At 43.3% G+C, this 25669-nt stretch overlaps 1 protein-coding gene across 1 annotated transcript in view; it reads right to left on the bottom strand.

Annotated features, from left to right (window-relative positions):
* LOC133381028 (von Willebrand factor A domain-containing protein 7-like) overlaps positions 1–19432 on the bottom strand; it is a 44188-nt gene extending 24756 nt beyond the window's left edge. The window contains exons 1-8 of the mRNA XM_061619418.1: positions 19180–19432; positions 17952–18074; positions 17130–17309; positions 16505–16580; positions 12112–12203; positions 9559–9723; positions 6717–6926; positions 4455–4593 (exon numbers count right to left, since the gene is read on the bottom strand). Coding sequence (XP_061475402.1) covers positions 4455–4593; positions 6717–6926; positions 9559–9723; positions 12112–12203; positions 16505–16580; positions 17130–17309; positions 17952–18074; positions 19180–19432 — 1238 coding nt within the window. The remainder of the gene's footprint in view (positions 1–4454; positions 4594–6716; positions 6927–9558; positions 9724–12111; positions 12204–16504; positions 16581–17129; positions 17310–17951; positions 18075–19179) is intronic.
* Between the last annotated feature and the right edge of the window lie 6237 nt (positions 19433–25669).

Below are 25669 nucleotides of genomic sequence, written 5' to 3'. Positions count from 1 at the left end.
TGGGGAACTACGTGCCTTCTGGATGTTGTCCAGCTAATGATCAGGGGTGATGGGAGTTTTAGTCTGGCAACATCTGGAGGGACTCAGGTTCCCCAGCCCACTTGACAGGATAAGCAAAAAAAGGGTCCTTGTCCCAAGGAAGATAAACTCTAACATTTGATACTGGGCAGAAAATTATCAATGGTTGCTAGTCATGATGGCTTTATTCAGGATCACCTGCTCACTAGATCGTCACCTTGCAGTGGTGAGTGGGCTTGCGTGTTCCAGTGAACCCTATTAGCGATGCCGTCGAGAGTCATGTACTCCCAGCAGGGTCACCCATGGCGGTAAGGTCAAGGGAGAGGAACCAGACAAAGAACGATCCAAGAATGTCCTCGATGGCAGAACAGGCGGAGGATAACAATGTGTACGTTACAACGGCTGTGAAGGCGGATGAAGGCTGCAGCAGATAAAAGACTTCCAATCGTCGTGGTATCCATGCCATTGGATCAAAGCCTTTTTCTGTCAAGATTGTGTGTTGATCGTCGTGCACCAATCTCCCCACATAAAACAAATTCACGCACAGGCATCTTCCAACCAAACCAAAACAAAACAAAACAAAAGTCCCATGGCGATCGGCGAATGGCAACAGGGGCAGGACTGTGAAATCCGGAAGCCCCTAGTCATGGACTGGCACATGGGCGGTGGATACAGATTCAGTCATCCTGGCTCAAGGACCGAGGCAGTTGAGTAGTTCGGCAGCTGTAACCACGACTGAGCAGTCTTATTCAGGATCCACTCTGCTCACCCTGTATGGGGAGGGGGCTAGAAAAGGTGCCCTAAACATAGTCTGCCTCATCTCTCTCCCTGACTGGATCACCACGTCCAGTGGGGTCACCACTTAGCGGTCGCAAAAGACAAATGAACTTTGGAACGTGGAATATACGGACATTGGTGGACAATACAGATAGTGAACGTCCTGAACGCAGGACTGCCAATATTGCGAGGGAGTTGAGACGTTTTAATATTGACATAGCAGCACTCCAAGAAACTTGAAGAGCAGGAGAGGGACAATTGAAGGAAGAAAAAGGAGGTTACATCTTCTTCTGGAAAGGACTGCCTGAACAAGAACGACGAATACATGAAGTAGGCTTTGCTATTAAAAATGATCTTGTGAAGCTCTTGTCAGAAGTTCCTACTGGCATTAATGAATGACTCTCAACTCTCCAATTAAAACTCACCAAAAACCAGCAGGCAACTATTCTAAGTGCTTATGCACCAACATTAGATGCTGATGAAGACATCAAAGAAATTTTTTATACCCAGCTGGACACCATCTTATCAGAGATACCTAAGGATGATAACATTATCCTCCTGGGCAATTTCAATGCAGGAGTTGGGCATGATTTTGATTTATGGCCATAAACCATTGGGAAAGAAGGAGTTGGCAATAGCAACCTGAATGGAATTCTATTTCTGACTAAATGTGCAGAGCATAATCTTGTTATTACAAACATACTCTTTCACCAGAAAAATAAATGTAAAACATCATGGAAGCACCCTCAGTCGAAACACTGGCATCTTCTGGATTACATAATTGTCCGTGCCAGAGATTGTCATGATGTACTCCTCACTAGAGCCATGATGAGTGCTGATGACTGCTGGGTAGATCACCGATTAATTTGATCCACTATGGCCATTAATATTGTTCCTCAACATAGGTTCCAAGGAAGAAAACCAAGGCGTAAAATGAACATCCATGCCCTTCAAAATCCTATTAAGCGAGCTTGCTTTCAAACAACTCTCAAGAAACATCTACCTATGGAACTCCCTGAAAATGTCAAGGAACACTAGATGAAACTGAAGACTTCCATTATTGCAGCATGTGAACAAACTATTGGATACCAAACTAAGAAACATCAGGATTGGTTTGATGAGAATGGTAGTGAGACTGAACATATAATCAACAAGAAAAGGAAAGCCTTCCAGATATAGCAGAAAGACATTAACTGTGCTGCTAAGAAAAAAATCTATGCCAGTGCAAAGGGTGAGGTCCAAAGAAGAACCAGATAACTTAAGAACACCTGGTGGATAAAGAAAGCCCAAGAAATCCAGCATTTTGCAGATGCAAATTGCCTCCTACCTATCACAGAAGATATCCTCCCTGAATCCCAAAATGGTTTCCGCCCTTCCAGAAGGACAGTGGACATGATCTTCACTGCATGGAAGCAGCATCAACTTTTATATATGGCGTTTATAGATCTGACTAAGGCCTTTGATACTGTGAATCAAACTGCTCCCTGGACCATCCTTCTGAAAATTGGATGCCCTGATAAATTTGTGAATATTTTGCAATTCCTTCATGACAACATGACGGCGACAATTTTGGATAACAATGGCTTTCAGAGCAATCTATTCAGAGTTGGATCAGGCGTAAAACAGGGATGTGTCATTGTTCCAACTTTATTTGCTATCTTCATTGCTATGATTCTACACCTTAATGAAGGGAAACGTCCTACTGGTGTGGAAATCACATATCTAACAGATGGAAAGCTTTTTAATCTCAGTAGACTGAAAGCAAAAAGTAAGGTAATTACAACCTCTGTCGTAGAACTTCAGTATGCCAATGATAATGTAGTCTCCGCACGTTCAGAGAAAGATCTTCAACCTATCCTAAATGTCTTTGCATAAGTATATGGAAAGCTTGGGCTCTCACTTAATATCAAAAAAACCAAAGTGCTTTATTACCAGGTGCGAATTAATCCCCCTGTAGCACCATCAATCCAGCTTAATGGTGCGACACTGGAGAACGTTAATCACTTTTCCTATCTTGGAAGCTATCTCTCTGTAAAAGCTGACATTGATGCTGAAATTCAACATCATCTGAGCTCTGCGAGTGCCACATTCTCCCAAATGAAGCGTAGAGTGTTGGAGGATTGGGATATTCGCAGGGAGACCAAAATGCTTATTTACAAAGCCATTGTACTACTGACCTTACTGTATGCTTGTGAAACATGGACCATTTATACACGCCACTCCCAACTATTTGAAAGTTTCCACCAGCGCTACCTCCGGAAAATTCTGCAAATTACTTGTGAAGACAGACAGACTAATGTTAGCATTTTGGTAGAAGCAAAGACTACCAGTGTTGGTACAATGATCCTTCAACATCAACTTTGTTGGACTGGCCATGTTGTTCGAATGCCTGATCACTGTCTTCCAAAGCAGCTTCTTTACTCCCAACTTAAGGATGGAAAATGGAAGATTTAAACATCAAAAGAGGTTTAAAGATGTTCTTAAAGCTAATCAGAAAAAATGTAACATGAGCATCAAGAACTGGGCAGCTTTGGCCCATGAGCGTCCTAATTGGTGGTCGGCTGTTACAAAGGTGCTGTGGACTTTGAAGAAGCACGAGTACAGGGTGAAAGAGACAAACAAGCTAAGCGGAAGGCATGTCAAGCAAATCCTCATCGCGACCATCTTCCATCTGGAAACCTATGTCCTCACTGTGGGAGGCTGTGTGGATCTAGAATTGGCCTCCACAGTCACTTATGGACCCACTGTTAAAGACCTTACCTTGGAAGACAATCTTATTTGGCCATGAGTGATCACCAATGAATGAATGATTCAGGATCAGAAGCTGCATGCTTCTGAATACCAGTCAATGGAAAACAACTACCAGTGAGTGATACTGGGCCCCTGTCTTGCTTGTGGGCTTCTCATTGGTTTAGGGTTGGACACTGTGGGAAACGGGAGTCTGAACTAGATCCAACAAAACTTTTGTTATGTGCTAGTTCAGAGTTAGCCAACATGGTGCTCTTCAGATGTTGTTGGATTCCAACTCCCATCTCCCCCCACCAGGGAGCATGGCCAATGGTCAGGGAGAATAGTATTTGTAGAAAACAATACCTGGATAGCACCTCGTTGGCTACCTCTGTTCTAGTCAATGGAAAATTAACTGGTTTGTTTGTTTCTTGTCTTGTGAACTGCCCAGAGAGCTTCGGCTATGGGGCGGTCTATAAGTTTAATGAAATAAATAAATAAATAAATAAATAAATGGTTTGCCAGTTCACACAAAGGAACTATGTGTATGGCTATAAGGTTTATTCAGATTTCAGGTTATTTAACTGAGATATAATTGGAATTTGGCCAGTCACACATACTTGAACACCATTGTTGTTGGGGGTAAGGATTGGGGTTTAATGGGGGTAAGGATTGGGGTTTAAAGGCTTCACATAAAAAAAGATACAGGGTTTTTTTTATGAAGGATTTGAAAGAACAGTTGTAGCACTGGCAACATGTAGCTGATCTGGGAAGAAATTCCAGGCCTAAGTGGTAGCAAGGGAGAACAAGCAGAGCAATTTAAGCGAGCAGGAGAGTTTCAGGTAGTCAAGCAAAGGTAGTACAACTTGAGTAACAAAGGTCATGGGAAGAGAATACATCAGGAATAAGGGAAGAAAGGGCAGAGCCATTACTGTGGCAAGCTGTGTTCCAAAGCCAACTTCAGACCACTTAGTGACATCTCTGGGCAGTCACCACCACCATCAACTTTGAGGCTAGAGATGAAAGACTCCATCTCATCCACATCACGAGTCACTTGGACTGGGCCCACATCTGCAAGGACAGATATGACAGGGATTGAATTGTGAAGACATGAAGAGATGAAAGTGAGAGCAGCAGATGCAGACATGGTCTAAGCCAGGGACAGCCAACATGGTGCCTTCCAGATGTTTTTGGATTAAAGTTCCTATCATCCCTGACCATTGGCCATGCTGGCTAGGATTGATGGGAGTTATAATCCAAAACATTAGGAGGGCATCGTGTTGGCTGCCCCTGCCCCAAGCATATATTTTATTTATTTAGTTCAGTTTCTATCCTTTTTTGGGACTTGAAGCAGATAACAGTTTAAAACAAAACAAAAACGCACATCAAAAATATAAACTTTGACTCAGAGTAGACCCATTTAAATTAATGAACCTAAGGTTAGTCATGTCTATTAATTTCAATGGGTCTACTCTGAGTAGGACCAGTATTGGATACAATCTTTAACTGTCATAGGGATGGTTAGGCTGGCCAGTTTGCATAAACATACATGTGCCAATTTAAGTAAATATGTGGATTAAAGCATGGAATTATCTGGTAGTGCTTATGCCAATGGCCAAGATACTGCTATAATGCTCATTTAGAAGCATGCGCCATTCAGTACTGGTTCCCATGCAAATATAACTTTAATTAGAAGCTTCCTCTTTGTGGCTTTCCCTCTTATAATTGTTTCCTATTCAAGAGAGACATGGTATTAGTAAATTGGTGTTTAATTGTCAACTTCTGTTTCATGTTGGAGACAGGGCTTTTCAGAACAACTGCAATGTTGCAAACTAGCACTCAGAAAAATTTAAATGTTAAAAAATAAATGAGTAATAGTTGTGGCTCCAAAGATGAAACTAGCCTATGAAACACCCTCCTTGCAGGAAACTGGAACTGTGTAATTAAGATTAAGAAGCTATTTATTTATTTATTTATTTATTTATTTATTTATTTATTAGTCGCCCATCTGGCTGGTTATCCAGCCACTCTGGGCGACATACAACATAAAAACATACAAATTACATTAGAGCATTAAAAATCTCAAACAACAATAATAAAACCTAACCACCCCAAAAGCCTGCCTGAAGAGCCAGGTCTTTAAGGCCTGGCGGAAGCTTATCATAGAGGGGGCATGGCGGAGATCATTCAGGGACATTTCAGTAATCAGGCATCCCCGCTCAATATGAAGCAAAAATAGCAGCAGAAACCAGAAGGAAGAAGCTTCTACTTAAAGGGGTAGTTGCCCTGAAAGCATCAATCCACATTGTCAATCAACACTGGACAGTCTTGGGCTGCAGTTGCTTTTTATTTATTTTTTGTAAGTGCCACAAATAACTATCAAAAAGATAGGAAGATAACACAGAAAACTTTGGATTGCAACAGCACATTTTATCTCTGCTGTTTTGAACTGCTTTTAAGCTGTCTTTTGACTTCATTGTTGTTTTATTATGTATTTTATTGTTTTATTTGTCAGCTGTTCTGATCTTTTATTTATTTATTGAAGGCCATCATATCAATTCTTTAAAAAATATAGGGATGGGGAAGCTGTGATCCCCCCACCCCATTTTGTGGGAGTCCAACTCCCATCTGCCTCTGTCATGATGCCAATGGTCAGCAATGATGGGAGCTGTCATCTAACAACATCTGGAGGGCCACAGGTTCCCCTTCCCTGCGTACAAAGATAATTTAGCATGATATACATAGGAATAACATTGTGCTTCCAAATTATTTATAATGCAGTCCACTTGCAATTTTTCCAGTTGAGATCCCCACTGATCTTTCCCACCCACCTGTGATCCATACTGTTGGGCCTATCCACCAAAGTTGCTTTCAGTTCTTGTGCCATGGGAGGGAACACTGTGGCCTTCCAGATATATATTCTTGGACTCCAACTCTCATCAGGCCCAGCTAGCATGCCCAATGGTTAGTGATAGTTGCAACTGTAGTCCAACATCATCTGGAAAACCACAGGTTTCCCCTTCAGGCCTTATACCAGGATGGGGACTCTGGCCCTCCAGGCATTGCTGACTCCAACTCCTATCTTCCCTGACTATTGGCCATGCTAGCTGAGTCTGATGGGAGCTGGAGTCCAATAACATCTGGAGAGCACCAAGTTCTCCATCCCTGCCAACTCTTTCTCTTTGCCTCCTCACCTGGATCATTGAAAGGCACAAGAATGTAGTTAAAGGGTTTATCCGGGGAGCTAGAATAGTTTCGGAGCAGCTGGATGCTGATGGCTTTGACGTGGCTGATATCCTCTGTCATGCTGCCCGTTGTGTCTATTACAAAGGTGAGCGAATAGCCGTCCAAGTTGAAAAGCTTCTTAAAGATATCACTGCCCACCTGGTCCAGGAGGCCGTATCCTGGGAAAATACAGAGTAAAGTTTATTTTATGTATTTATTATTTGATTTATATCCCGCATTTCCTCCCAGCAGGAGCCCAGGGTGGCAAATGTTAGGCCATGTCTGCACTGCAGTGTACCTTGTCTCACACTAGCATGGTGCCTGGCTACATTGTTTTTACTGGCAAAAGAACAAAAGCCATAGATCTAAGGTGAGGAATCAGTCCACAGGCCAACTGATTGATTGATTGATTGATTGATTATCTGCCCTTCACCATAAAGTCCTAGCGCAGGTCACAACAATGTAAAATCCAACATTTAAACCAGTGCTACCCCCCACCCCAGTTTAAAACAAATTACAATCACAAGAATAGAGTGGGTCCTAAAAATATATATCTCAAATATCAAAGACTAGGGTAAAGAGTCTTTAGCATACAACGGAAACTGTATAATGAAGGTGCCCGATGCACCTCTGTGGGGAGTGAATTCCACAAGTTAGGAAATGCCACAGAGACTGCCCTCTCCCAAGCCACAACTTCTACGGCTGGTAGAACTACCAAAAAAGTCTCTTCTGCTGATCTTAACACCCGAGAGGGTCTGTAAGGAAGAAGGTAGCCTTTTAGATATTTGTGGCATAGGTCAGGAGTGGGGAACCTTTGGCCCTCCAGATGTTCCTGAACTACAAATCCCATCAGCCCTAGCATGCATGACCAAAATTTGGAGAACCACAGGTTCCGCACACCTGGTCTAATTCTTATTTAGGACTTCCCCATTTGGTCCACAAGGGCATTTTGGCCGAGCCATGCCCACCTACCTTCACCTGACATCCTGGGCTCCTTCTGGGAGGAATAGCAGGATATAAATTTAATAATAAATAAAAACGTATGATGTGAGATGTGGGGCAGGTAATGACACTGCTGGGCTGAAAGGGGGTCACAGACACCTTGGTGGCACCTGCCAAGCCCCCGTGCAGCCCCTGACAATCAGCTGGTTGTTGGGGCTTCCATAGTGCTGTGTCTGCAAAGCCCCTTATGCAGCGCTTCCCAAGCACCTGCCAACCAGCTGAGTGTTGGGTTCTTTGGAAGCGCTAAGCACAGTGCTTTGCAATTCCTGTGCTTGGTGCTTTGGCAGCTCTGAGCGCAGAGATCACAAAGTGCTTTGCACAATGCTTTCCAGCTGCCTGATGATCAGCTGGTTGTCAGGTGTTCGGGAAGTGCTGTGCAAAGCACTGCGCTTTGAGAGATGTCTATCACCTCATGTCATTATGATGTCAATTGCTTGACTGGTGGTGATCCTGCCAACCTGCCAAAGTTGGCCTGTTCTCCAGCCTAGGGTTGCCAGGTTCAATCCCTGAGACTGATCCTGTATCTTTAGGAGAAAAGAAAGTCAGCCAAGTGCAGGTGTTCTTGCAAACCTGTAATGGGAAAAACCACAAGGTGGAATTCTCCCTTCCCCCTGCACAACTTTTAAAGATACAGAAGACCTCTTAGTTGCCAGGCCCAGCCTCCAAGAGGTCTTTTGCATCTTTAAAAGTTGTGCAGGGGGGAGGGAGAATTCCACCTTGTGGTTTTTCCCATTACAGTGTTGCAAGAACACCGGCACTTGGCTGACTTTCTCTTCTCCTAAAGATACAGGATCAGTCTCAGGCCCTGAACTTGGCAACCCTACTCCAGCCCCAAAGGCTCCCTACCACAGTTAAACTAAAATATGATTTAAAAGTGAACAAGCTGGTGCATGCTGCAGAAATCACACTTTGCTATCCCCTTGTTCCAGCTGTTGCCACCGTACTGCTGGGAGCGAAGGCATGATTTGGCTTAACACAAGGAAGGGGAACTGTAGGCCTGGGGGGCAAATGTGGCCCTCCAGACATCTCTCTCTGCCTTTGGGGCTCTCCCTAGGCCACACCCTCTCCTCAGCCACACCTTTCACCTGCCCTGCTTGGCGCCCTCCTTGAGTGTTCTGCCTGGCTAGAATGAATTCTGATAATCCTTCTTGCTTGCCTGGATAGAGGGTGATGTGTTAATAAATTAACATTTGTTGCTCCACCTACTTTTGCTTCTAGCCCCGCCCACCACTGGCATGTGGCTCCTGGAAGGCTGCCAAAAAGAGAATGCAGCCCTCAGGTAGAAAAAGATTCCTGCTTTAGTGTTATGTCCCAACCTGGGCTTCTGGTTTGTTTCCCCCCAAAATATGTGCTTGCAACTCATGGTATATTTGAAGAGAAACAAACCACAAGCGTGGGTTCAGATGAAATGCTAAGCCAGACCATGGTTTAGCTCCTGGCATTGCAGCAGGAGCAGGGGCAGAGCAAAGCACCGATGGTTTCAGTAGCATGTACCAGCTTGCTGCACATTCACCTTGAAACCATAACTTAGTTAACAATGGTTCAAAGTGACATGTGAACCAGGACAAGTAATCTTAAAAACTCTGGCATAAAAAACCAATACAATTAGGACCAACACAATAAAAACACAAAAAATAACAGGAGCTAGCTCGCCTGCCCATAACAGATCACAGGAACTAAAACCACCCCAGGGATGAAAACAAGAAGATCATAAAAGGCCTGGATGAAGAACAAAATGTTAGCCTTTTGCTAAAAGGGTAACAAGGTGGCCCCCAGGAAAGCTTCCTATGGATCAGGCTGTGGACTTACCATCTCCTACAAAGAAGTCCCTTGTGTCTTGTATGGCTAGTTCAGCAGCTTGGGGGTGCAATTGATAGTGTGGAGAAAGCTGGGGGTTCGTCGTCTCCTTGTTGATCCCTCCAGTCACAGGGAAGTCTTGTGTTGGATCATTTCTCCCACCATGTCCACATTTGCCTACAGAATATACGGAAGAGAATGGAAGCGGCATAAGAACTGCCAGGCTGGATCAGAGGAATTGTCTGTCTGTCAGGGACACACAAATGTGAGGGTCATTTATCAGTTGCAGTTATTTAATGAGGATGGCATTTAGTCTTTATATGAGGGGTGTGGAATCGCTGGCTCTCCAGATATTGTTGGGCTACACCTCCCATCATCCCTGACCACTGGCCATGCTGATTGGGTCTGAGAGGCATCTGGTTGGCCACTGTGTAAACAGGATAATGGACTAGATGACCTGTTGGCCTGATCCAGCAGGGCTCTTCTTAAGTTTGTATTTATTTATTATATTTGTATCTCACCCTTCTTCCCAAAGGAACCCAGGGTGGCAGAACTGAGTGTAACAATATCTGGAGGGCAATAGGTTCCCCATCTCTGCTTTGAATTGCTGGAGTACATGGCTAAGGAGGCTCCTATATGATGCAGGTGTGTGATCTAAGTTCAGTTAACACATTACAGCCTTATGTACAGCCTTATGCCGCCCTTGGCTCCTGCTGGGAGGAAGGGTGGGATATATATCAAATAATAAATAAATAAATAAATAAATAAAATGTATCAGCCTTGGTCACCCTGAGGGGTGTCCTTCATTGGGAGAGGGATGGGGTGGGGAGAGAGAATGTGACCCTGATGCTCTTACTTGATCTCTCAGTAGCTTTTGATACCATTGACCATGATAACCTTCTGGAACATCTCCATGGTTGGGAGTTGGAGGCCCTGTGTTACAGTGGCCCCACTCCTAACCGTGAGGCTGGTTTCAGAGAACACCATAGGGTGACTGCTTTTCATTCCCCTGCTGTTACCCACCTTGTGAAATTGGCATCCTCCTGGATATTTGGCAGGCACCAACAATGCTGGTATTTCTTCAGCTTGTAAAAAGTTATCTGTTGGTGCAGGCCTTCCTAGGTCTTTTGATGTTATACCTGTTTTTGTCATCCCTTACATACGGCAGATATAAAATTTTCATACTCTAATGGTGTTTAATGTGTTTTAGTGGATTGTCTGAAGTTATTATGCTTCACACCACCTTGTTTTCTGGTTTAAAGTTGATATATCACTAAAACTAACTAGTGGCCTCATGGAAGTCAACCCCTCCCTGATTGTTGGGGATGTTGAGTAATCCCTCCTACCAATTGCAGAAGGTTGGGATTTATTATTTATTTATAAAAAATAAACTGCCAATTCATGAGAAAATCAAGGTGGTGTACAATAAAGTCATTAAAACATCATAAAACTATAAAATCATAAGCTACAGAACAAATGCCTAGTACTGAATCAAATTTACATGCCAGTTTCCCTTCAAGGAACTCAGGGTGGTGTACATAGTTATACTCTCCCTATTTTTACCCTCACAACGACCCTGTGAGGTAGGTTAGGCTGAGGCTGGCCCAAGGTCATCCAGTGAGGTTTATGACTTGAGCTGAGATTTTAACCCTGGTCTCCCAGGTCCTAGTTCAGCACTCGTAACTACTATGCCTCACTGACTCTCTGTGAGATGGCCTTGAATTGCTTGTCTGCCTCTTGCTTTGACAAAGAGAATTCTAGCTATTGCCAGGGGCGTCACTACCGGGGTGCAGAGGGTGCGGCCCGCACCCGGGTGTCACCGTGAGGGGGGTGATACCCAGAGCCGCCCTGCCCCGCACTGTTGCCCGGCAAGGCTGCTCCAACTCCTCCTCAGAGGCGGGCGGGCGAGACTGGGAGCAGCGTCGGCGGGGCGAGGGAGGCGAGCCGGCGTTCCCAGGCCTTCTCTGGCTGGGTGCCCCTCTGGCGCGTGCCCTCCCAGGGGTATGAACGGGGTGGCCGGTGTTGATTGCGCACTCATGCGCAAGCCCAGCCACCTCATCCATGCTCCTGGGAGGGCACGCACCAGAGGTCCACACCCCCGCACACTCCCGCTAGTGATGCCGCTGGCTATTGCACAGGGCTACACTGAATTTACAAGGTTCATTTTGCAACCATTTTGCCCACCTTGACATTCTGGCTGTCTTTTGGCAGGGACCACCTCCTTGCCAGACAGAAGATGAAGAGGGCTGCTGGCCAGCGAACAGAAAGAACCCACCAACCCACCTGGTGTCAGCACTTGCCTCCTTAGATAGCTACTGGGATTGATAGGAGACACCTTCACAGCCTTGTGGTTAGCTGTGTTGATTTACCATGTCAGTGGTAGAGTATCTACTTTGCATGCGGAAGGTCCCAGGTTCAATCCCCTGCATCTCCAGTGAGGTCTGGGAGAGACTCCTGTTTTGAAAACCTGGACAGCTGCTGCCAGCCAGTGTAGAAAATACTGAGCTAGATGGACCAATGGTCTTACTCCGTATAGGGCAGATTCCTATGTTCCTATGATCTTACCTTTTGGTTTTTTCCTGCATGTTGTTGACACCCAGTACCCACTTGTGAGCAGGTCATTCACTAGGATGTTTCCATCGCACGAGTACTGGTCACTATTAAACAGACAACATGGAAGTTGGTAAATGCACTTGTTTTGAATTAATTTACTTGAGGGATGGAAGAGGTCACTCAGGAGTAAGGCCTCTCATCCCAAATCACATTTAATAAAATTGCTAAAAGTTAAGAATCACAATCATCTAGAAAGACCTAGGGGTGCACATCAGGATTCACTTCTCCTAACATTAATTAGTTGAGAGCCAGAATAGTCCAGTGATTTGGGCAGGCATGAGGACCCTGTGACCCTTCAGATCTTGTCGGACTACAACTTCTGTTACTCCCTGACCATTGGCCATGCAGGGTGGGGCTGATGGGAGTTTATTTTTTATTTATTAAATGTATATACCACCCAGGGTGGTTTAGAGCATAGAAAATAACAAACAATATATGCTAATACTTAACATAGTATCTATACAATACAAAAATTAAAGCAATTATAATAATAAATATATATATAATAAAATACAAAATCTTAGATACAAGTGCAAAACATAGCATATATGTAACAGCAACAACCTAAGAAATAAAGGAGGAGAAAATCAGGAGCAGGGTACATAAAGTACAAAAACCAATGTACAAGTACATAATCTATTATCTATACATCAGTAGTATTTAATTCCTCACCCCCACCCTCATAGAAAATGACAGATCCTCCCAGCTTTCACTTGGGAGCTTTCCTTTCCCATCCCAGTCTCTCACCCTGAGAGATCTCCACTTCCCTACCTCTCACACGGGGTCCTTCCTCTATTTGCCACTTTCATGTGGGTGAAGTCCTTGCCCCTCAACGGCATCCCAGTAGGGAAGACACTACAGGGGTAATCCTCTTGGACAACAGCTGAAGGGCCACTGGTTCCTCACCTCTAGATCAGAGTACTGGACTTGGTTCTGTGTTCAAGTCTTGCTTCTACACCATAAACCTGGAGTGCCCAACTTGGTGCCTGTGATACCCCAGCACCCTCAGACACCTCCTTTGGTGATTGCTAAGGCCCCTACCACTTCCATTTTAAATTTTATTGGCTTTTTTGTTATTGTTTGGTTGGGGATTGTGCATTTTAGATAGGTCTTCCCCAATTTCTTTTGTTTTGTTTGTGGTTTATTTTATTTTGGGAGTGTCTATATAGATTTTTGCCCATTGTTGAGGGGAGGGAGTTGATTAAGGAAAACCACCAGGTTTTGCTCCCTATGAAATGGGTATTTTGTGGTGCCCAGTTTTCCAAGCATGTCCCTGTTGGCATGAGGCCTAGTAGTTTTCCATCAAGTCTGCAAAACTGTAACTAGGGGGAGTTATGTCTTAGCCCAGTCTGGGAACGGGCTGTCAAGGCCGTTGCTATGGTAACCATCTGATAGACTGGGAAAGTTCTAACAGAGTCTGTAAGTTGTGTCTTCTGATTTATGCCTGTGATCTGTGAGGCTGGTCTTCTGAATTATGCCTCTGAGCTGAGAGGTTGTCTTTTGTGTTTACCTTTGGAGAGAGATGTACCAGAGGGGGGGATGACTGAAGAAACTCTACATGTATTTACTCTTAAGCCTTAAGCCATAATGTCTTAATAAAAGACTCTTAACATGATCTAATGCTCTGAAGAAGTTTCTTGCTCAACTTAACTCCAACGTAATGTATGCTGTTTCACGCAACAACGCACACAAGCCAACAGTCCCCAGACAATTTGGGGATCCCTGACATAAATGTTATGGAGAGATGTCTGCTTATGTTTGCATTTTGAAGGGGACAAAATCTCTGACCTATGTGACTACCAAAGTTCAAGGCTTTTGTACTGTTACTATGTTGCAAGGCTGCTTAGCAGTAGTTGCTTGGTGACAGGTTCTGAGTGGGAAAGGAGAGAAAGTCCCTTAAATAATTTATTCAACAAGGCCTGGGTCAGGTAAATTCATTCTGACTGGTCTGGGTGTCAGGCAGTAGACTCTGATTGGCTGGAGGTTCTAGAGCAGGAAATGAACAGTTAAGAGGGGAATTAAGATTTGACAGTTGAGGAGTTGGGGAAAAAAGTTAGGATTATTAGATTTATTGGTTGCTGGTTACCCAAAGTTCTCCAAGTGACTTACAACATTGTTAAAAACAGAAGTAAATATATCATACTATAAGACAAATAATAAAACAGCAACACGCTATACAGCCATAGGAAGCTTTGGCACCACACTAATACAAACAACATCATCTGCAAATACCATCTCATCAGAAGGTCTGCTCCGCACAACATAGGAAGCAGACCTTTAGTGTTGTGGCACCTTCCCTTTGAAATTCCCTCCCCTTAAATATTAGACAGGCACCATCTCTGTTACCTTTTTGGTGCCTACTGAAGATCTTCCTCTTTCAACAAGCCTTTTAAGTAGAGACCTTATCCCAGTCTGTGTCTGTGCTGGAATTGCTTTTTAAGATGTTTTAATTTCTTTTTTTAAAAAAAGATGTTTTGTTTTAATATGTTTTGTTTTTAAGATGTTTTAGAATGCTTTTAGTGTTTTTGTTTGCTGCCCTTGACTCCTCCTGAAGGGAAGTGTGGGATATAAATTTAAGAAATAAATAATAAATGTGTTGTTGATGCCACTGTGCCAGGAGCATCAGAAAAGAAAGAAACTGAGGGTGGGTAGAAGATATGTTGGGTTAGGGTGGGCATTGGGAGCATCATGCCAAACACCCCCTGAAGTCTGATGCCAGCCCTAACAAAGGGGATATTTCACCCCTACTGAATGAGGGGGTGCCCATTTAAAGTGGGGTTCAGGAATAAGCATCCCACCTGTCAGTAGCCCTGCTTTGTTGCTTTTCTGTGTGGCAGTCACAAAGCCAAACCACCAGCATCAGCACTGACTAGGCATAGTCAGGGAAATGCCAGGGCTCACCAGTGCTGATGCCTACATTGTTCTGTGGTCTCCAGACCCTTTATTTACATTTTTCATTTCCCAGTGCTTGAATGAGCACTGGACACTGGCATTTTAATATATCTCTGCTCCTGATGCATCTATGCCAGTTGGGGGCATTGTGGTGTAATTAAAATGTCAGCATCCAACATTTCTTTAAGCACCATTGTAGGTATCAGCTGCATTACTCTGGGCCCTGCACAACTTCATTCCTCACTCCCTTCCCAGGTATTGCACTGAGGAAAAAAAAACATTTTTAAGAGGGTTTGGGAATCCAGACTAATGCACTAGAGCAAAGGAAGAGCTCTGCTGAATCAGGCCAAACCAAAGGCCCATCTAGTCTAACATCCTGTTCTCACTAAGGCCTATTTTGTTGCAGATCCAAATTCTTAAATATTTCCGAGCCTTTTCAGATGTGACATTTTGAATGCTTATCACACTGTGTGTGTGTTTGTGTGCGCTTGACATAATAGGTCTGGTCTGCATGTCATGCCAAATCATGGCTTAGTGTGAACATGCAAATACGTGGTCTCTCAGAGACAAACTGTGGTTACAGCTTGTGGTTAATCTGGAGAGAGCTAAACTTTCAAGGTGCTGGTTTTAACCTATAAAGCATTATACGGCTTGGGACCACAATACCTGATGGAACGCCTCTCCCGACATGAACCCCCCGTACACTTCGCTCAAAGTCAAAGGTCCTCCTCTGGGTGCCTCCCCCGAGGGAAGCTTGGAGGCTGGCAACAAAGGAGAGGGCCTTCTCAGTGGTGGCCCCCAAATTATGGAATGATTTTCTTGACAAAGTGTGCCTGGCGCAAACCCTGTTATCTTTTTGGTGCCAGGTCAAGGCTTTCCTCTTCTCCCAGGCATTTTAAATAGCATTTGAATAGCATGTGTTTTAACTTGCCTATCGTTTTTTTATATAGATTTTAATTTGGCATGGTTTAAATTTGTATACTTGTTTTTAATGTTCTTAATTGTTGTAAACTGCCCAGAGAGCTTCGGCTATGAGGCGGTATATAAATGCAATAATAAATAAATAAATACGAGAAGCCTGCAAGCAGGACCTGAGCTCAACAGCACTCTCCCCACTTGCGATTCCTAGCAACTAGTATTCAGAGGCATAATCCTCTTTTAAAGCCATCCAAGTTGGTGGCCATCACTACCACTTGTGGGAGTGAATTCCATAGTTTAACTATGTGTTGTGTGAAGTTCTTTCTTTTCTCTGTCCCAAACCTTCCAACATTGAGCTTTATTGGATGCCACCAAGCTGCCACAGAGTAGTACAGGCAGCGGTGCTCCTCCATTGCCATCTGCTGGCATGTGCCCACAGTAGAACATGCAACAGTTTCCCTCCACAATCATCACCCACCAGTGCCCGGCAAGCGGGGGTGGTAGTGGGAGAACAACAGCATGATTGTGGACTTACCTTGAGTCTCTGATGCAGTCTTTACAGGTTTCCTTAGAAGCAGGAGCAACAGGGGAAGCAGGACTGGCTGGATTTACTGTAGGACACACAGAAAGGAGGGGGGAAGATCCCATTTTAGACTCAGTTAAATTCCATGTAAACCTGAAATTTGAACAGGTTTATGATGATTCTGTAAGCTGCTTTGAGAGCACAAGTGGAAAAGTGGGCTATGAATATATTTGTGAAAATAACATACAAAATGCATAATATTAGGAGAAATTGCTTGCAAAAATGTGTACATTAGTTAAAACTGTGTTTATTAGGAGAAATTCACACTAAAATGTTGACGAATCTTCATTGGGATTTTTTAAAAATCCACAATGTGAAGAACAATTTAAGACTGGGAAAATGAGAAACTAACCAAGACAGCTCCTTCCATCCCTATCTTGAGGGCATCATGTTGGCTATCTTTGAATGATGGTTTAAAGTGCCATGTGGACTAGGCAAATCACTTTTGTAAAGCATATCTTTTAGAAATGGTAAACAGTAATGGTAAACAAAAAGATCACTCTCTGTCTCCTTATAGAAAAAAGCTGGGGAACTACCACTGAAAACAAGACAGTTTTGTATATCCATCATGACTTACACAGGTGTTCATAAGGTTTGGTTTTTCCCATTTCAACCCAGTTGGTGTTACTGTAGAATTTCTGCTGGACATGGAGAGCTTTTCCAGCGCTTAGGCGAGCTGATTCCAAAGTTGTTGAGCTCACAGGATCTTTCAGGCTGTTGAGCATAGATTCCCTCAGGTTCCGAAACTGGTTTATACCTGGGAATTGATAGCATAGGAGAACTTTTTAAATACCTATTTCTCCTTTGAATGTTTAATTTCTAAACAAGAAAAACGCCAGCGCTCAATGCTAACTGGAAGCTATGCCCCCTTTCCTGAAATTTCTTCACACCAGGGACTAGAAAACCTGTTGTTGGGCTCCAACTCGTATCATCATTGACCATTGGCTGGGCTGGCTGGGGGCTAACAAGACTTAGAATCCAACAGCAAATTTCTGGTATATGATTAAGGAAGTCTTGATTGACAAGACATAACGTTCACTAAGTTCCTCCCCCCTACCCCACCTCACCTTTAATGTCTGTTGTTTATGCGTGCAGTTAGACCATGGCTGGGGAAGCCTGTGGTCCTCCAGATGTTGCTGGACTCCAACTCCCATCGGCTCCAGCCAGCATGGGAAATAGTCATGACATTTGGAGGACCACAGGCTTCTCACTCCTGAGTGAGACAAACTTGAAAGCATCGAAATTTTCTGTAAGGATTAGCATTTGATAAAGACAAACTTTAATATTTTTCATCTGTGCTAGCAAGCATTGCCTACATTTCTCTACAAGAAATAGTACACCAGATTACCCCAAACACTGTTCCCTACCCTTTCCGCACAAAAAGGTGCAGCCCCCTTACTTTGGGCTATCTTTTCGCAGTAGAAGAAGTAGCTACTGTCTTCCCGGTGGGTGACCTCCACTTGATTATTCCCAGAGATAAGCTCCTGTATGGCTTTGACCAATCGACTGGGAGAGACATCAGCTGTGCAAGAAAAAGGGAGAGGTCACATTATTTTAGAACTGTGAAATCTGCACATGAAAACATACATGCTTTTACAAATGGTCCTGCCTCCAAGGTGTTTAGATGCAAATGTAGGGGTGGTCAAACTGTAACCCCTGGACTGCATATGGACATCAGTCTAATTTCAAGTGGGTGTTAAGGAAGGAGGCAAAACAAGGCAAAGAAAAGGGGGTGGCATGAGAAAATGTGTGAGAGAAGGGGGTGGCACAGAGAAAGAGAAAAAGGAGGTGGCACAGAAAATGAGAGAGAGAGACAGAAAGGTGGCGTGGAAAAAGAGAGAAAAAAGGGTTGATAGAGAGTGTGCGAGAGAGGCAGGGGCAGGGGAAGAAAGTGGGAGAAGTTTCTGGTCCTGACAACCACTGACTGGCCAGCATCTACCATCAGTATGCAGCCCCTAACAGCTAACCTGTTGAGGGATAGCAACCTTCAACAGGGAAAAAAAGAGTTCTCCACCTCTAAAGATTGACAGCGGGGAAGAGGATGGGATGAGAGGGATGGGGGCACTATAAGCATTTACAGCATTCTAGTAAGATATTACAATATGCCCTAATATAAATGGGCTTTAATGACCAGAGGTGAGGAGTTGACAATCAGGATTCCTAGTTCTCTAGGGTGGATGGTGGGATTTTAAGGGGGAAGGCTCAGGCTTGCAGCCACGACACTCAGGTCCATTAGGAGGGGCTGGGAGGTCTAGTATGTTAGAGCAGGTAGCTAGGACTCCTCGGTGCTACAGATTGGCATTTATGGGAGTAATGAGTCTGAACCTGTGATTCGTGAATTCAAGTCTCCTGGTTCTACTGGAAAGGAAATGGGATCAAATTCCTAGCAAAAGTAAAGGCTGTGGAGAGTCAATACTCTGCAAGAGACTTAAGGTCTAGTCCAGCCTTTCCCAACTAGTGGGCCACCAGATGTTGTTGGACCACAACTCCCATCAGCCTCAGCCAGCATTGCCAATGGTCAGGAAAGATGGGAATTGTGGTCCAACAACATCTGGTGGCCCACTAGTTGGGAAAGGCTGGTCTAGTCACATGGGGCAATGAAAAGTATTCCTGTCTTCTGTGCCTACCTTTGTAAAAAGCCTTGTATAGTCCAGTAGCATTCAGTGGCTTCATATTTTCCAGCTCTCCTGGGACCATGGGAGATCTCCCAGGCAGTGGGTTCCTCTCCATGTACCGGGCAACAGCCCGTAGGACCCCTGCTTCTGTGATGTCAGCATCTGTGTAGACAGTTGAATCAATACCCCCTGATTCGTGGTTGGGGAGGAATCCGTTCACAATGCCCAGGCAGAAGAACACAGGGAGGCCTCTGAGGAGCAACATGCTTTGCAAGAGGGAATGGGTGGAGCGCAGAGAAGGGAAAGGATCATCTGTCTGCCTGCCTTCCTCTCCTCTGCCAGTTAAATAGCTGAGCTTGCCCAGGGGAAATCCCTCACCTATTCAGTCCATTTCCTCTTGCATGTAGAAGAGCCAGACAGAGGATTCCAGGGAAAACCTGGCTCTCGCATCCTTACTGCTCAGCCACTGATCAGCACAATTTTCCAGATAATAGGGGAAATGCTTTGAAGATAGGAATGGGTGAATCTTTCAATTTTAGTTTGTCTCATTTTCCTATTTTTCCAATCTTAAATTCGGTTGTCCACATTTCCATATTACTTTGCAGTGTTTTTCTTTTAAAAAGTTTTCATGAAAATTCATCAGCATTTTAGTGTGCGTTTCTCCTAACTAGGAATGGGCGAGAAACATGTTTCAGTTTGGATTTCAAGCCAAATCTGTCAAATTCGCACTTTCCAAAACAGTATAAGAACTGAAACACAGCAATCCTTTAAAATTCGCACTTAGTCAAATTTTGCAATGCAGTTTGCCAACCAGTGTTTACAAAAATGCATAAGTAAGGGGAAGCGCGCATAAAAATGACTATATGAGTGAAAACAACATACAAAAATCTATTATACTATGAAAAATTGCTTGCAAAAGTGAGTACTTTGCTAGTGTTTGCGCTGGGCTGGGGGGCAGTTGGATGTGATGGAACCGTAGCTGAGTTAGCAGGCTCCCAGTACCGCCAGACTCCGCCAGCAGAAGCCCCTCATCCCGGCTCAGCCACGGCAGTGCTGGGATCCTATCAGCTGAACCTGAGCTCCTCCGGGGATGGCCAGCCCAGTGGATGGAGAACTGGTGGGAACCGGCAGAAGGCCAGAAAATGGGGTGTTCTGGGGGCATGGCAGAGGAAGAGCTGAGGGGGAGGGGCTTACGCATCCTCCTCCTCACGTTCTGAGTACTCATAAGGGGTCCAATCCAGGTAAAATTTCTGCTGATCAAGAGGCTGGTGGAGTGAAATAATTCCCATGGTGGTCAATGGGGAGCGTTTACTCCCTGGTAAGGGTATTTGTGTGAGCCAATATTTGTTTTTCCAGCCTCTGCACATGGTTCCCGAGCCGGCGTTCAGCTGGCCTGGCAGCTCCTGAACGGGGAGTGGATGCCGCAGAGCTTTCCTCTGGCTCCTCCTCTGCCGGTCCCCCCTCCCACAGGGTTTCCATGATTTGGATTGCTCTTGGAGACCTGAATTTAAGACTGGAAAAATGAGAAACTGAGAGAACTAAAACGGAGAGATCTTTCCATCCCTTTTTGTATGCCTTGTTGCATAATATACACATTTTTGCAAACAATTTCCTTTTACTAGTAGTTGGGCAAAGAATGTAGACATGTAAGAGGGGAGGTTTGAATTGTTCTACTGATTTTACTGTTTACAATTTTATTATGTACGTGTTTGATTTTATTTTTGTAAGCCGCCCTGAGTGCCCTATTATAGGGTAGAAGGGCGGGATAGAAAGATTTTAAATAAAAAAATAAATAAAAATACCCCCCCACTTCCCATTGGTGTCAATGGGAGCTTTTTTTCTCAGGGACTGTCCATACCTAGGGATGGAAACATTTTCCTCAGTTTTTCATTTTTCCAGTCTTAAATTCAGGTCTCCACATTTCTGCAGCAATTTGCAAATTTGTTTTTTAAAAAAATCCTCATGAAAATTCTCCATCATTTTAATGAGAATAAACACATTTTTGTATGCAGCTTTAACTAATGTACGTATTTTTGCAATCAATTTCTACTAGTATAATGCAGTTTTGTATGTTATTTTTTACTAATATATTCATTTTTATGAACACTTTCCCCCAACATATTCTTTTTTTTTTGGAAAATTGGTTTGGTTGGAGAACTCCATTGCAAAATTCATAAAAGGGCAAATTTTGAAGGACACCTGTGTTTTGGTTCTCATGTAGTTTTGTAAAGTGTATATTTGATAGTTTCAAGTTTAAATGCGAACTGAATCGAATTTCTCCCCCATCTGCACCAGTGTTTAATGTGTGTGTGCAGCTCCTTGTCCCCAACATTTTTGGCCGTTGTCCACATGTTTCCATTGGATTTTTTTTTTAATATTAAAATCGGATTTCCCATATCTGGGGATAATCTGTTTCCAAAAATATATCTAAAGCCAATTCATTCTTGCTGTGAAACCGGATGCATTGCAGTGGTGTTCTTCCATGTGGATGCATCTGGTTAAGGAAAACTCCTCTGCTTCCACACTCCCTACTTCCTTTGGCATTCACTTGCCTTCCAGTAGTTATTGTGCTTATTTCTGGTGGCAGGTTGCTGAAAGAAAGACAGTTTTTAAAAAGAACTCTGCAGATTTGGCACAAGTGAAAAACTGCATTGGAGAAACACGTAGCAGTCACATAGCAGGGTCCAGATTTCTGCACATTTGGATGTTCATGTGTGCAGCAGCAAATGTAAAATGTGTATTTTTATGTGGGATGGATAGGATAAGCTCATTTTGAAGAAACAGAAAGCCATTGTGTTTTATCAACATATTGCACAAGTACCCATAGAAGCAGCTCCAGAGTAAGAGTCTCAATTCTGAGAAAGGACAGACAGAGATGTGCGGATTTCTGGATATTCAGAAATACATTCATGTGGTCAAATAAGGGAAACAAGAGCCCCTGTTCTTTCAAGCTTGTTCTGAATGTGTGCAATTCCTGGGGGGATTTTTTTTTTTAAAAGAAGCTTTAATGTGCAGGTCAAACACCTTCATGCATACCTGGATCAAATAGAGGGAGTGGGAATAACAAACTAGAAGTTGGGGTCATGAACAAACAGTAGGATTGATTGACCCACCACTGTGGAATGACTAGTGCTATGGCCAGAAAACAATGGGTTGCTTTCAGCTAAGTCCTACTCAGAGTAAATCTATTGAAATTAAGTTAGGAATGTCCATTAATTTCAGCGAGTCTACCCTGAGTAGAATTTGGCTGAAAACAACCAAGTGGATTTGCCACTCGAATTAAGGAACAAATGTGGATTGATATAATCAAATATGAATTAAAAGAACAATGGATTCTCAGTGAGATCCTGCTTGCATGTGGACAAGCGCTACGTCTCATAGCCTAAGTCATGTGGGGAGGTGATTTTCAAGGAAAAGCAAGCAAGAAAGCAAAGGATAAGTCTTTCCCTTCTGCGCACTCTGATTCCAATAACAATCGGCTTTTGTGTCTGCAATCAAATAAAAAATAAAGATGTAATTGCATGCCAATGTGCATTAAGCGTAATGTGTAAATTGGCCCCTACTTATGTGAAAAGCCCTTGACTCACATCTACCTTGGCCCAAAATGCACATTCATGCAACACTTCAGCCAAATGTGTTTTAGTTAAAATTCACTAATAGGCAAAAAAACCCTTGCGGTTTAAGAACACCGCTGTAGCCAACAGATATTTCTATCACACTTTAAAAAGCAGGGAAATTGGTTAGCTAATGCACCAGGGGAGCAGGAGACTTGACCTCGTCTTTGAGATATTGTACTGCCCTACAAATTTGTAAAAATGCAAACACAATTTGAGTTGGTCTTTCACATTCCAGACCACTTCCTGTGTAGCTTGGAAGAATTTGGTAACATGTGCCTCTGAGCATATGGTGAGTGGTGGCAACACTTGCAATCAGGACTACATCTCCAAAGATGGAGAATTACATTTTTGTATGCTTGTTGTTGTTCTTGCTTTGCTTCTTTCCTGTGTTACTACTGTTTCTGCAGAGCATCAAACTTAGAAAATTATATTTCTCTCATTATTCATTCTAGAAATCTGTGTCAAATTTCTTTTTTATTAATTTCAAAGAATTTTTATTGGTCAGTGTCATATGATGGTGAAGACAGCCTTTTGTGTTTCAAATTGGAGGTTAGGTTCTATTTCTATTTTGGGCGCATTAACAGTTGAATCTGAAACTAGTTTGAGGTAAAATCGGACTGATTACAATATGTTGCTACTTAAGCAATGAATCTAGCTGTTGGGGGAAAAAAACTTGGCCTGCCAAAGATGTGTGTGTCCAACCTGCTATGTTTAAACCACCCCACTTACGGAAGGGTGGGTATGGTCAATTAAAACCATAGAGCACACCTAGAAATTTGCTAGAATATATTTCACCTCCCATTGTTTCATCTTGTGCAAACTGAGACCCTCCTCATGTCCATTGGAGACTATTTTGCAGAATGCCATTAGTCCACAATTGTTTTTGGAGCTTTTTTAGTGTAAATTATGCAAAGTGTTGCTGTACTTCACATATTCACAGAAACAGAAGCAAAAGAAACTGCTTCACTAAAATTTGTGCTGAGAGTTGCCAGGAGATGCCCTATTCCCCTCACAGATCTACAATCCGTAGAAGAGGGGCTGACTGTTAAACCACTCTGGCCACTGGAGCTCTATCAGGGGAATAGGAGTCTCCTAACAACTCTCAGCACCCTTCAACACCCTTCAACACACTTCCCAGCATTCTTTGGGGGAAGTCATGACCTACCCGTTCACTACGTTCAACATCTAAGGCCCTCCTCCGAGTTCCGAATCACAGAGAGGCTTGAAGGGTCGTAACAAGATCTAGGGCCTTGTCAGTGGCTGCCCCCGAATTATGGAACAGTCTCCCCAATGAGGTTCGCCTGGCGCCTACACTTCTATCTTTTCGGCGCCAGGTGAAAACCTTTTTATTCTCCCAGGCATTTTAATCTATCTTTTAAGCTTTTAACGTATATTAGGTTGTTTATTGTTTAATATTTATGTTCTACTGTTCTCGTGATTTTATTGTATTTTATCCTATGTTGTGCCCCGCCCTGAGAGCCTTCGGGCTGTGGGTGGTATATAAATCGAACAAAATAAATAAATAAATAAATAAATAAATGACTGTCTAAAGTGAAATAAATGTCTTATCGGCCAAGCTAAACAGCTGTGAGTCTGGTTTTTAGAATACTGACAGTTGGTTCTTACTGAGCATGCCCGTGCATATCATTGACTTCAATGTTACATTTCTTAAATTAATTAAAAATCAGCCAGGCATTTTTTAACCTTTAAGCTATAAAAGATGAAGGTCAGAGTATGGGGAAAAGTCAATAATAGGATTACAGATACTCTGTGAAGATGGCTGATTTTTAATAAATTTCAACAAATTATGAGACCACTGAGTCCAAAGGGGTCTGGAGTTTTTTTTCTCTTGTTTTACACTTTAAACTCTTGATTCTCTGAGTGTTTTGTGTATTGCCATGAAAATTTAGAGGGTTGTTAAGCAAGTGTCACCGGGCCTCTACTGACAAAGATGGATCCAGGAGCACCCCCAGACTACAGAACTGCTCTTTCAGAGGGAGTACAACCCCATCCAAAACAGGCAGTTATCTGAACTCAGGAACCACCAACCCACAGTGCCTCCATCTTGCTGGATTCAGACTCAGTTTATTGACCCTCATCCAGCCCACCACCGAGTCCAGGCACCAGTCCAGGACTTGCACAGCATCTCCTAATTCAGATGTTACAGAGCAATAGAGCTGGGTAACATCAGCGTACTGCTGACACCTCACCCCAAATCTGATTACTACTCCCAAGGGCTTCATATAGACGTTAAACAGCACTGGGGACAAGATAGTACCCTGTGGCACCCCACAGCACAACTGCCAGGGGGCCAAAATACAATCATCCAATGCTATTCTCTGAAAACAACCCTAGAGGTAGGATTGGAACCACTGTAAAATAATGCTTCCAATATCCATCTCACTCAGTTGGCTCAGAAGGATACCATGGTCAATAGTATCAAAAGCAGCCGAGAGATCAAGTAAGAACAACAGGGTCCCACTCCTTCTGTCCTTCTCCTGATAAAAGCCATCCATCAGGGCAACCAAGGCCAATTCAGTCCCCTAACAAGGCCTGAACCCAGTTTGGAATGGGTCAAGATAATCTGTTTCATCCAAGAGTACTTGCAATTGCTGAGCCACAACCCTCTCTTTTTTTTATCATTAATTTTATTCAAATTTTCAAACACAAAACAAAACAAAAAAGAAACAGATTAAACAATAAAATAAAATGTTGACTTCCGATTTGTCGCAGATCAGTTATAGGTCTATGATATATAACAAACCTGTCTCTTAATATATTACAAAATCACTTTCCTCCAGTAGTTATCTTAATTAATCATCAAATCTCATTAACATCACTTTATTCTTTCCGCAAAAAGTCAAAGAGAGGTTTCTACTCCTTGA

The sequence above is a fragment of the Rhineura floridana genome, chromosome 3 (assembly GCF_030035675.1).
Source record: "Rhineura floridana isolate rRhiFlo1 chromosome 3, rRhiFlo1.hap2, whole genome shotgun sequence".
Classification (NCBI taxonomy): Eukaryota; Metazoa; Chordata; class Lepidosauria; order Squamata; family Rhineuridae; genus Rhineura; species Rhineura floridana.
Note: the sequence above shows the minus strand (reverse complement) of the source record. Positions and strands in the feature narration are given on the sequence as shown.